Source organism: Chenopodium album, chromosome 4 (assembly GCF_948465745.1).
Source record: "Chenopodium album chromosome 4, dcCheAlbu1.1, whole genome shotgun sequence".
Lineage (NCBI taxonomy): Eukaryota > Viridiplantae > Streptophyta > Magnoliopsida > Caryophyllales > Amaranthaceae > Chenopodium > Chenopodium album.
This window is the reverse complement of record NC_137837.1, coordinates 69869603-69883042: the sequence shown is the minus strand read 5'-3', so window position 1 is coordinate 69883042 and position 13440 is coordinate 69869603. Positions and strand designations below refer to the sequence as shown.

The following is a 13440-nucleotide window of genomic DNA, read 5'->3' as shown; positions in this document are numbered from 1 at the left end:
TCGATTAGAAAGAGGGGGAGAGTATGGCTCCAGTTTTCCTTAAGGGCTTATGTGAGACTGCAAGAATTATTCACGAAGTTTCAGCTCCATACACGCCCTAGTAGAATTGGATCACAGAGAGGAAAAATAGGATTCCAAAAGAGATGATGAACACAATGCTCTTGAGTTATTGGTTGGCAGACAACATGTGGGGTGAAGCCGTGTTATCAGCAAACTTTGTTTAGAACAGAGTTTTTCACAAGCAGTTCGACGAGACTTTATATGAGTAGTGAAAGGATTATGCCCCAAATCTGAGTTATTTGAAAGTGTGGGGGTGTCTAGCAAAGGTGGGATATCCTTCCTTTAAATGGTCGACAGTTAGTTCGAGGATGTTTAATTTGATAAGGTGTTCATTGGATATGCTGAGAACAGTGCTGCCTACAGGTTTATGAGTCTGGACGATAATTCTATTAGTGAGTCCTGAGATGCAGTATTCTTCGAACATGTATTTCCTTTGAAGAAAACTAAAATTAGTAACAATGTTACTTCAGTTCCTTTGTCTATATAGCTAGTTGATACTTGTTCTAGGGTGGAGGAGTTACCTCAACCCAGGAGAAGTAAGAGCCACATAACAAATACTACTTTCAGTCCTAATTTTCTCACAACCTAATGTTTCTAACTGAGATGAAAGGTGAGGATGATTTGGATGAAGTCATGGTGTGTCTTTAGGTTGTAGATGAAGATCCAAAAATGTTCGAAGAAGCAATGAGGTTAGTTGATGTAACTCTTTAGAAGGAAGCTATTGATAGTGAACTTGATTCCATCATGTAGAATGACACTTGGGAACTGGTTGTCCTGCGAAGAGAAGCTTACCTACCCTATAGGGTGATAGTGGATTTTCAAGAAGAAAATAAGAACATATGTCATTGATTATTATTTCTACACTTATTCTTTGGTGACTAAGGGCCTGTTCTCATACGTTTATTTTCATTTCAGTTCAGTTCAGCTCCTAATTTTCTTCTCTTATAAAATATTCATTTCAGTTCAGTTCAGTTCAGTTCAACTGAGTTCAGTTTATGAGAACAGGCCCTAAGATTGCTAGTATTCATACTTTATTTGCCTTATCTTCATCTATAACTTGTTTGTGCAATAATGGATGTAAAGACAGCTTTCTTAAATGGTGATCTGATTTGTAGAGGAAATTTACATGGAGCAACCTCCGGGCCAGGATTTGTGGTTCCTACCATTCTAGAATGGAGAATAAAGTGTGTAAGCTCAAGAAGTAATTGTATGAACTGAAGCAGGCACCAAAATAGTGGTATGAAAATTTTCATTATACTATTGTTTTGGTTTTGTTGTCAGTGGTAGTGATGCATGTGTTTACTCTAAAATGTTTGGTAATCATTGTGTGATCATATTCCTTTGTGTGGATGACATATTGTTTAGTATTGATTTGGGTGCTATAATTAAAACTTAGGGATTACTTTCTTCTAAGTTTGAGATGAAAGATTTGGGAAAAGTAGATGTAATTCTAGGTCTTGGCCTGTTAGATTATATATAACATACAAGCTAAGTAGAGGTGTCAATTTAGGTGTGTGGGTCAGATTCGAGAGTTCGAGTGGGGTAAAGACTTTTTAATTTGAATCATGCTAAATTATTGTGTCTATACAAGTTGAAATCCGATTTTTTTTTTTTTTTTTTTGTTCGATCGATTTGGGGTTGGATCGATTTTTGATATATCTACATACAAATCCATACATTGGAACATTTTCGATTGGATGAGGTTTTATATGACATTTTCTTGTCTGGTTGATGCATGATGGAATGACTTTAGGGTGGTCCAAGTCGTCCAACACAAAACAATGATAATATCACTAGCTCATGAAAGATGCAACCTGATGAACTTACTATAGAGACAAACAACAGCCAATGGCCCAAAAGTCTTGGATCATTATTGCACTTTGCACCTCAAACATAGTACAACCAAAACCCTCAAACCTAGCTTTTGGAATTTTGGTTCATTTGCTTTCTACTTTCTTGCATAATTAGGTTGTACATTTCATAATACACAAACACACAAAAAGTTTCTGCGCAAAACAAAAAGAAAATCCAAAATTAGAGTTCTTGCAAGGAAATTGCTACATTTAATATATTAATCCGTATTTAAGTAATTCGCCTAAATGATACAATGCTACACAAACTAAAAACAAATTATTTTTGAAACTTAGTTGAATTGCACTATTATTATAAATGGTACTACATTACTAATTCACTAATTGAAATCTGCTACAGTACTAACAATTTTTCCTTCATATACAACATATACTTCATAAGTTAAATTACTTATATAATTATTGTACTCATGTATATGTTCACTTTATATAAAAACAAATAATCTTAAAGTTATGTGTATGTATTATATGGTGTTACTCATGTATATGTTCACTCTATCTAAAATTAAATAGCTTTAAAGTTATGTGTAATTGACTGATTGTGTATGTATGTATATATTATATGGTGTTACTACATTAAAGTTATGTGTGATTGACTGATTGTGTATATATTACATGATGTTAGAACCTGTTCTCTTTAGCTTATTTTCAGTTCAGTTCTTAATTTCCTTATATCGTAAAATATTCAATTAAATATTCAGAATAGGCCCTTACTACACGTTGTTTTATCCATCACTCGAGAATGTTTATGTTATGAATTTCGTGCTCATGTAATAAGGCTAATTTTATTATCTTCTAAATATAATAACTTCCATTATAACTTTTTAAGCAAGAAAAAGAGAGAACACTAGGTGTTTACTGTTTAGACCCTTCTCACGAAATACATTCATGATACGACTTTCTCTTTTTGATCGATTATCACATGATTATTAGGAGTATTCCGTACCAAAGATAGAGTGCAAAATGTAAAAATCTATTGTTAACACATTTTTATGATTTTATGACAAATATAATCCATAAATATATTTGATCGAAGAGTCAAGATCTATAACAAGACTATAAATCCTAGACGAAAAACATAAATCAATATCTAATTTTAGGTAGATTAAAATGACATAAAGATACAACAAAGAATTCAAAAAATTAACCTTACAAATAATATATAGTACATGTAATTGGATGGAAATTTCCCAAAATAAATAGATGCAGAGAGACGTAGCTAGTATCGTTAAAACTGAGATTGCAATGCTGAATTTCTCAGAGCACGCGGCTTATATTGTAACCTAATTTTAGCTAAGTCTTATTTATTTTTTTATTTTATTTTTTGGACCATCCTTTATTTCATGTACTATTAAGCTATCGTCATACTTAATCATTATAAACTTCAAACCACTAGCTTTTTGTCCCTATTTATATTTTTTGATACGAATGGATTATTTGAGACAATTTTAGAAATTAACTTAAAATGAGAATTTTAGGTTTCTTTCAATTTATTTACTTTTTTTGATTTATATTAAAGGGGACCAGCTTTTATAACAGTAGATGAAATAATAGTTGTGATGTTTGTTGAAAACCACATATTTTTTATGGTTAAGTAATCATTGGGTTAATATTTTCATCATTGTATGGGATTGCTGTTTTGGTATGTGGGGGTTTGTTGGAATGTTGGAGGCTCTAGTTGAGTTAATTTGATCACGTATAAGTGTGGTAATATGATAGTTAGGGCGGCTTAGGGGTGATAAAGATCGAGTTAAACCTAATACGAGTAATGAGTTTGGTTTAGCTTAGCTCGGTGTGTTACAATAACAATCCTAACTCAAACAATGGTCGAGCTTGTAGAGTTTGAAAATATCATGTTTGACAAATGTTTGTTACAACTTAATTAGGGTCGAGTTTGAGTTTAGCTTGAAATCAAACTCAAACCAGCCTAACTCAATGCTATGTTCATTTAGTAACTCACTAACTTTCTGATCATCTAATTTTCATTAGTTATAAGACTTATAACTTAAACTTAAATTTTGAGGAAGCTAAGTACACCATTTTGATTAATCTTAAATTAGAAATACGTAGCGAATTGAATAAATTATTATATTGTACAGTGTAGTTCAAGTATAACTTAGCTTTGTATTTCTCTAAATGTCATATTATTTCATGTTTTTTCCTTGAAATTCTCCATAATATATACGTTCTGATTGTAGTGAAACTAACTTAATACATAGTTCAACTCATTTTGCTTGAATGCATTTTGGGATCTCCAAGGCCACGACTAACATCCAAGTGCCCAACATCACACACGATTCTCTCACTCCTCTTTAGATAAAGATTTGATCTCAAGTCTAAATACTACACGAAAAGATCGAATAAAAGGTGAAAACCTCTACCACCACCACTAGCCACTAGGCTAGAATCACTCACAACACACTTAATAAGACATAAAAGAAGAGCATTTATTACTCACATCTCAAACTAACATTCATATGCTCTAAACTCTAGTAGTACACCAAGGAGGAATATGGTAGAGGTAAATGAAGGTAGCACAGCAGCACACAAGTGAAAGGCAAAAAGGGAGAGATAGATAGAGAAAAGGTTGGATAAATAATAATAATAATAGTGTGATAGGTGAACCCTGGCCTTTATCCATCCCCAAAATTATGCTGACATTTTAAGAAATTATACAAACTAAGGGCCACCAATTGTATTTGTAAAAGAGAGATAAATTACATGTTGCATTTATTATACATGCTTTCACCTCCCTCAACTTACAGAGAGAATGGAGACAGACAGACCGACCTTTGTCTGTCTTCCAGTTCAATAGTCCTTTCAACACTTTAATTAAGATAGCTCTTGTGCAACCATTTCGCTTACTGCGCCATTGTAGTTGTCAAGGCTCCAACTGAACTTTTACTCCCTCCCTTCCAAAATATATTAGTTCACTTTTCTTTTGTTTAGACTTTTGAACGTAATTCGCTCTACCATGTCATGTGATGTTAAACGGTCATTTGTTTATCACATTAATAAAATCTAACTATGGATTAGTTTTTTTATGGCTAAAACATTTACTTGGCAATTGGTACTTTTAGTCACTTTTTTTCTGAAGTACCCTGCTCACTTTGATTATTTCAATTTCAATTTAATCTTCCAATTGATTATAATATAATGTAAATCCTATCCTCATTCAAATCATACCCGCATGAAAGCCTCGTGAAGTATCTAATTTTGTAATTTATCATTATTATAGCCCTTGTTAAGATTGCATGCATACACTGATACACCTAGTTTTGACTGTAATTATTTCAACTCTTAATTCATGTTGTACATAGATATTTATTTAATTTTTTTTTTTTAATTTTTTTTTTTGTTTTTTTTTTTTGGTGAAAGATGTACATAAATTTACGTCAATTACTTTTGTAAACAATATCAATCAATTAAAGAAATCGAAGTACTAAAATAATATTTCAACACCACACAATTAACACATATAATGTAGACTTGAGAAAATAATAATGTAGACTTCAGATTTTCAGAAAATAATAATAATCTATCAACACCATGCAAAAACTACTTAATTAATACACCACAATCTAACAACACATAACTTTAATAATATAGTACAAAACAAAGATTCCACAAAGTACATAACACAATCATACAACAACAATAGCCACACTAGCTAGAAACAAAGTTTTTTTTTTTAACCCTAATTAAAAAAGAAATACACAAATAAACTAACAACAACAATAAATAAAAATAAAAACAAGTAGTAGAAATAGAAACTAACTCATAGTACCAAACAACCTAGATAACATACCATACCATAACCCTACTCACATCAAACTCTGATTAACACACACATAGAATAGCCTACCTAAAGCTAAAGCTAAAGGCCCCCAAAAGTCAAACCCACTCAGACAAGCAATGCAAGAACACCATGCAGACTGATTAGCAAGCCTTGTCATTATCAGTAACTCCACATGCAGTCTAGCTCACTCCCACCACCACCTATTCCCACCCTTCCACCACCAATGTAATGATCAAACCCGACCCTGCCACCGCCATTGCTTCCACCCCATGTTGCATTAGTACCTCCCATCATCACATCTAATTCACACCCACCTTGGACTGGTGTTCCCCCACCGACCCAAGGGAGGTGGAGGTTGTCCTGGAGGGACCTTAGGCTAGGGAAAACCGGTAACCCTACCCCGGATAAGGTAAATGAGTTACTACTACTACTACTAGTAATACTCCTAGGAGGTGGAGTGCTCATCATTGGTGGTGGGGGTGCAAATGTGAGCTCAAAAGGGTTAAAGTTGCTAATAATATTATTAGTACTACTAGTGTTGTTTATATTTATGTTGTTGTTGGTGTTGTTGGAGAAACAGGACACGTGCTCTTTCTTGATTGGATTGTTGTTAGTGTTGTTGGATTCGCTCCCATCGTCGTAGGAGCAAGCCTCATTCAAGGCTCCGCCGTAAGGGGAGGAGTCCAGGAGTGGTGGAAGCTGCTGAGAGATTGAGATTGAAGCTGAGGAAGGTGAGCTGCATACATCATTGTTACTACTATTGTAATTGTAGAGGCTGCTCATGATTCCACTGCCTCGAGTTTTCTTTCCGCCTCCGGTGTTGGTGGTGCCGGTGCTTGTTGTTCCGATTCCGTTACCGATCTTTTGAAACACCCTTGAGATCACCCACTCATCCTATTAACAAAATTTCATACAATTCAAGTATTAACAAATGTGCCCTAGTACAAAATTAGTGACAATTATCATGTTAAAAAAAAATAGTGACTTATCAAGACTAATACTCGTAACAAAAATCGTTAACCACATGATACAAGATTACAAGTATACAAATATGATCTAATTTAAAGACAAAAATAAGTTGTTAAGATTATCTCATGATTTAACTCAAAAAAAAAAAAAACATTAATTATTTACATTTATGTACTTGATTTTCACTACTTTAATTTAGTACCATAAAATATAGTCTCAAAATCTTTTGATTTAACTAAGTCATCATAACATTGTGAAAACTACAAGGTAACAAAATATGAATATATTTTCACAAGTCATTTCATGATCTTCCTGAAACAAAGATATCATATCAAATGTCAATAATTACTACCTGATGAGAATACTCAAGTAGTGTTTTGCTTATTTCACTGAAAATGATTGTACCATGAAAAATCCTTTCAACTTCTCTCATTTTTCTCATCAATTTATTCACACAATACAATCATAGTAATACTTGCTAAACGCATGCAAAACAACACATCACATTTAAAAAAAAAAATTAAAAAAAAAAAAAAAACAATTTAACCACATTAACTAATTCTAACACACCCTTCACATGTAATGTATAAACATTTACACCACGAGTAACGAAATTTTAAACTAGTAACGTGACAACTAAATACGTACCTTAGAGGTGCGAGAAAGGTAGTGGTAAGAAAATTTGCCTTCGAGGCGGTACTCATGCATAACCCAGTTACTTTTCTCACCCTTAGGAGCTCTTCCCCGGTAAAACACCAGAGTCTTCTTCATTCCAACCAATGCACTTGTTTTGGAACTGTATATTTCCCGGTCTTTCCCGGTTGCCTTCCAGTAACCAGCTTCGGTTGCCCGGTTAGTCCGTAACCCCGTTGGATATTTCCTGTCTCTTAAGCTGAAGAAGTACCACTCCTTCTCCCCCATCTTCGCCTTCTCTACACTCATCACATAATATAAAGTTTAAGTGTGACATTTACTTGTATAATTCTTTGGAATATTAAAATTCATGTTAATATAATGTTTGCAAAAATAAACTAGAGTACATATTTTCATTTAGTTTTATGTAACACTAGGTAAGAAACTTCAACATTATATGATCATGAGCTCATAAATATAATTTTATTGAATAGTCAAAACATACATTGACTATGATAAAGCTAAGCAGGGTAGAAAAGTTGTTAGTACTTAGTAATACTATAATAGAAGAAATTACCCGAACTCAAAACATTACGTGTTACAAGTTTAAATTACACTGTCAACGCGACAACAAATTCCGAACAAATAAAACACATAATAAGAAAAGAAAGAGAAATACCAGGAAGTTCCCAAGGCTCACACTTGTTAAGATCAACTTCAGCAATAGCTCTACCACTAAAATTACCATCAAGAACTTTCTTAAGCAGATAATAAGAAATAAGTTCTTCATCAGTAGGATGAAACCTAAACCCAGGCGGTAAATTCGACTCACTGTTATCAAAATGAAGAAAAAAAGGTTGGTCCATTTTTCAAACAACCCACAAAACCAAAAATAAAAATAACCCAAAGTTTTTATAACATGAAAAGAGCTCAAAAATGAGAAAAATTGAAGTAAGAATTGTGAGAATTTGAACGGGTGTTAAAAAGGAAGAGTTGTGGTATGGTAGGGGCCCGAAACCCAATATACTGTGGTTTTTTCTGTTCTGTCCTGTCCTGTTTTTTCCTTTTTTTTTTTAATTTCTCTAATATTTTTATTTTAGAGTATTTATTTACTGTATTTATTTTGTTATTATTGTGAATTTTTATTTTTTTTATTTAAAATTTTGTGTGCACATTTATGATTTCCGTTGGCTTTAGGTAATGATGTATGACATGAAGAGAGAGAAAGCGAGTATGCGTGCGTGTGTTAGGAAATTTGCAGAGGGTATTCCTATCTGTCAGTGAAGAAAAATATGAGGTTTTTTTTTTTTTTTATTTTTTTGTATTTTTGTTAAATTTATTTTATTTTCTTGAATTTATTTATTTAATTTCTTAATTTTATAAGTTTTGGGGATGAGGGGAAAATGAGAGAAAGAAAGGGAGGAGATTTTAGCAAAAATCGATAAAGCTGAAACAATATCTCAAAAATGTCAGCATAGTACACTAGGATTTTTTAAATTTTTATTAATTATAAAATTTTAAAAAATATATTTAAAAAATAAAGAAAATAAAAATTTGGTAAGAAGTGAAATCTTTTAGATGGGAGCAGAGGAAGGCAGGGCTAGTGTGTAAGGGGGGGTAAGGGGTAGTCTGAGGTAATGTAACGTAACGTTAAATTATTAGATAGGTGAGGTAAACTTAAGGTAAAATATTTGTCTTTTGAAGTGTATAAATTTGATGAGCTTGGGATTTTCAATTAATTTTTTTTACTACAATATTTTATCAGTAATTTGCATTTGCATTGGAACTTTTGGAAATTTATTTTTGTCCCTTATATTGTGTATTTATGCCAGACTTATTTAAAAGTCGGTCCAAAGTAAAAAATATTTGTGATCATATTATAAATAGCTAATATACCCTTATTTTTCAACTTTTACTTTTTATTTTGTGTATAATCATATGGGCAACTTTGTATTTCTACCTTTTTCTCTCATCTTTTTTTTCCACTCCCAAAAATTTTGTGTCAAACCCTTACGGTGCAATAAATTTTGTGTCAAACCCTTACGGTGCAATAATAAAAGAATGGAAGAAGTATTAAACTTAAATCAAACTGAATTTACATCTTAAATATCTTACGTAGGGCCTGTTCATTTCAGTTTAGCTTCAATCAGTTCAGTTCAGTTCAATTCGGCTCTTAATTTCCTTCTCTCATAAAATTTTTAGTTCAATTCAGCTCAGTTTAAAAATGTGAACCGACCCGTAGTATGCAATACATGTTTGAACTATGAACCATACTATTCGTGGCTTAATATGTGAGAATAATCTTGCTTTATAAATGAAAATTGATGGAACAAAAAGAAAATATTTACTTTATATAAATCTAATTATTCCAAATAATCTTCAATTTTTACTTTTATTTGTTTTAAATTAATTTATTTTACTATTACTTTTTTTTTTTTTTGTGTTTAGAGAGCCACGAAGGCGGGGATGAGAATCGATCCCAAAATTTCCTGGAATCGGGAGAAAAATTCTAACACTTGAACTATACCCCACTCTTGTTTTACTATTGAAATAAATCTCCAATTTATCACGACTTCACGTCGTGCATATAAGTATTTGACACTCTCAACTCTTAAGTTTCCACCATTCATGTTAACAACTAATTACAATCACATAGTTTGATATCTATTTTATTTTTTTTCATATCTATCGACCAACAATTTAATATTTCATACATATAGATCTATCTAATATTCCCTTGCTACATTACATTGTGCAAATATATGAAGTTATTTGTTTTAAAAAAACGTAGAATTTTATACATATAGATCAGGCTGGTCTGTTATCTATTCAATTGTTTTCTGATCATTAGGGTCGGGTTAACCCTACTATGCCTCGATCTATTACTTGTCTTCGAGGTTTTTCGACTGACCCTGTACAGGTTTGCCTGATTTTGGATGGAGCGTGGACTATTGCAGATTGTTCGGCGGGAGCGGAATGGATTTTCCGTAGGTTTGAATCGGATGAGATTTTAGGAGGTGGTTCTAGGGCTTGTCGTGCTGCGTCCGCTTTCCAGGATGAGCTTCAGGCTTGTTTATGGGGCCTTCAGGCAGCTATTCACGGAGGGTTTCATAGTCTTTTTATTTACATTGATAGCGCTATAATGGCTTCACTTCTTCATCATGATCGACCAGTTGATGTTTCTTGCTTATTATGGTTGCTGAGTGACGTTCGTCGGTTTCTTGAGGGTCTTTCGATTTGCAAGATATCTAAAGTGCCTCGAGACTGGGTTACACCAACCCCATTGGCTAGCCAGACGAGCTTGTGAGCGTAGGATTTTGTTTTGGTCCTTTTGATTTATGTGTGTTTGTTGTTTTTAGTTTGTTAGTTACTATTGAAAAAAAAAAAGCGTCGTGATTTTGTCGATCTTTTTTTATGACAAGTTTAATTTTCCATGATCCATCGAACATTAAAAAATAAAATAAAATACTTTTATATGTTACAATACTTGTTACATATAAAAAGTGGTATTTAATTCATTTTTAATTATTCTTTACGTTTGTTAAAGCTCGGTATATTTAAAACTTTGTATTATGTTTAATTTTCTTTTAAATCCGGGTGCTTTCTATTCACCTGATTTTCACTAATTTGAACTTATATGAACTTAAAAGAAATTATCTGACCTTAACTTAACTTATCTGAACTTATTAAAACTTATTTTAGCTGTAATTTGAACTTGCATAACTCTTATCAGAACTCATTTTTCCTGAATTTAACTTATCTAAACTTATATTAACTTATTTGAATTTATTAGATATGAAATAAGTGAAAATAAGGTGAATAAAATAGTTCCTCAGTGGTATATGTATATTGAGATGAAATGAGTAATTATTTAGAAAAATAGACCTTTAAATAGGTGAGCATATTGGCCCTATATGTCATGTGAAAAAGGCTTTCGTGCTATAGGCCCTTTGGCTCTAATAATGCTCGAAGTTCAAAATATTCTTAATGGAGATGAAGTATAAAATCCAGCTAAACGGCTAAACCAATTTGTTTGATATGTATAAGTCAACGGTTTATAAAATTTGATAAATAGGTTAAATTTATGAAATTTAGATTAGTCAACCGTGTCGGTTGATCTTCCTATTGATGGTTAGCCTCAATGTCATCTCGTTGATAGCAAATCAAGTTTCTTTCACTCACATCCATCATCCTTTGATCTTAGAATTAAAGTGTACTCTTGCTTTGTTTTCAACATTTTCATAGCAACATAATTATAATGTTGGATTTTTGTAAAATTTGAATGTAATAATAAAACTTTAAACATACCTATTAACCCTTAAAAAAATTAAAAAATTGGACGTTATTTTGTACTTTATGTAGTCTTGTAAAGGACAAATTACTCCATGTGAGTTTATGAGACATTTAATTAATCCGTTATTTTCAATTTAATTATTTAACTAAACTATTTACTTAAAAACTTAATTCACATTTAACATATAATTAATCCGTTATTTCCAATTTAATCTCTTCGACTAATACGTAGCGCTCTTTTTATAATTATTCTCATTTGGTCACTTTTAAAAACTTATTTAAAATAACTCATTTCAAATTAACATGTAATTCAATTCATAACTACGCGAAATAAGAAAACTAATTTACTTCGTATCACTTTTTTTAGTCGATCCAACCCAAAATTGATCCGACTAGTTAGGCCAAACTGAATCCGGGACCAGATTCATAATGAACTAACAAAAAACTATAGTTTAAACTCTGGAGTATTGATTTGTTGCATGCATGAAGTATATGATGATGATAAAGTGATTAATTAGTATCTATACAAATACAGCTTTTAGCTAGAGTAGGAAGCTAAGGTAAATCTAATACTGTAATATGCTGTTATTTTCATAAAAGTTACCTGTAAACACTGCTAAACCTCTCAGCTGCTGCTATTCTGCTAATAATAATATCTCTCTCCCCCTTTTAACTCTGCTAATTCTATTTCTGCTTCATCTTTACCTTTATTTGTTGTTTTCTTCTGATTATATAATCTGTTTTGGGCTTTGTTATTCATTTTATTTCTATTTTGTATCCACTCTTTTGTCCTTTACCTCTTATCACATCCTACTTCATATTTGTATTAATTTTATTTATTGTGCACGTTATTTATTATTACTAGTATAAATTAACATTAAATGCATCATTATGTTTAAATAAATTAAGATCGATCAGAAAATATGAATTGTGAATTGAAGAATATTACAGTATAATTTGATTTGTCTTTACTTGTATTATGCAATGCTTATCTACTGTGTTGTGTGGTGAGAATATGCATAGCGTCAATGTTGTGATCGGATTGCACCAAAGTTTGCGCAGCACAAAAGTTGCACCATGCAAGAAAGGCTTTGGTAAAAGTGAAGAATTGCCTCTATTTGGTGCATGTTTCGATTTACTAAAAATAACTGAACTGAATTAAATAGAGCAGAAATAAATTGATTATAAGAGAGGAAAATTAAAAACTGAACTTAATTAATTAGAGCAGAACTAAACTGATATTATGCTGAACAGAACAGGGGAGTAACATTTTAACATGTGATGTTTAGTCATTTACCAATAGTATCTTTAACTTTCTACTCTGTGTGTGTTTAATGAAACTATTCTAACAAAATATTAATTGATGAATATTGCAAAAAAAAAAACTTGAAGCGTTAATAAGAAAATCGATCGACAATTCGAGTTTCATTCAACTCCTCCTTTGAAGAAGCTTCGAATACCATTCAACTCCTCTTTTGAAGAAGCTTCGAATATTTTTGGTCAATCGTAGCAAATTATATTGATACAATAAAGTGAATTTTCTAAAATCAAAATTAAATTAAAAACGCAAATGAAATCAGTAGCATAAATAATGCACAATACAAAAAGTAGTGTCCTAAACTCTAAATTCCTAAGTCCTAACATCTCCTTAAAAATAAAGAAGATGGCTCTAGTTTAGTTTAGGTGATATTTGAGTTTTGGCAGATATTTCTGGCAACAACTAAGCAAAGATGTAGTCGTACATGGCGTTATCAAGTGAATTGTTTTACAGGAGACGTAACACTCGTGCTATCAATATCAATATCCGTAAGACCA

The 13440-nt window shown here is 31.9% G+C and overlaps 1 protein-coding gene across 1 annotated transcript; it reads right to left on the bottom strand.

Annotated features, from left to right (window-relative positions):
• Positions 1-5330: 5330 nt before the first annotated feature.
• LOC145627172 (protein CUP-SHAPED COTYLEDON 2-like) lies at positions 5331-8198 on the bottom strand. Its single transcript, XM_081679568.1, has 3 exons — positions 8012-8198; positions 7348-7631; positions 5331-6624 (listed from the first exon to the last, which is right to left on the bottom strand). Exons 1-3 carry the CDS (start codon positions 8196-8198, stop codon positions 5890-5892), a joined length of 1206 nt encoding a protein of 401 aa, XP_081535694.1. The 3' UTR covers positions 5331-5889.
• Positions 8199-13440: the final 5242 nt, after the last annotated feature.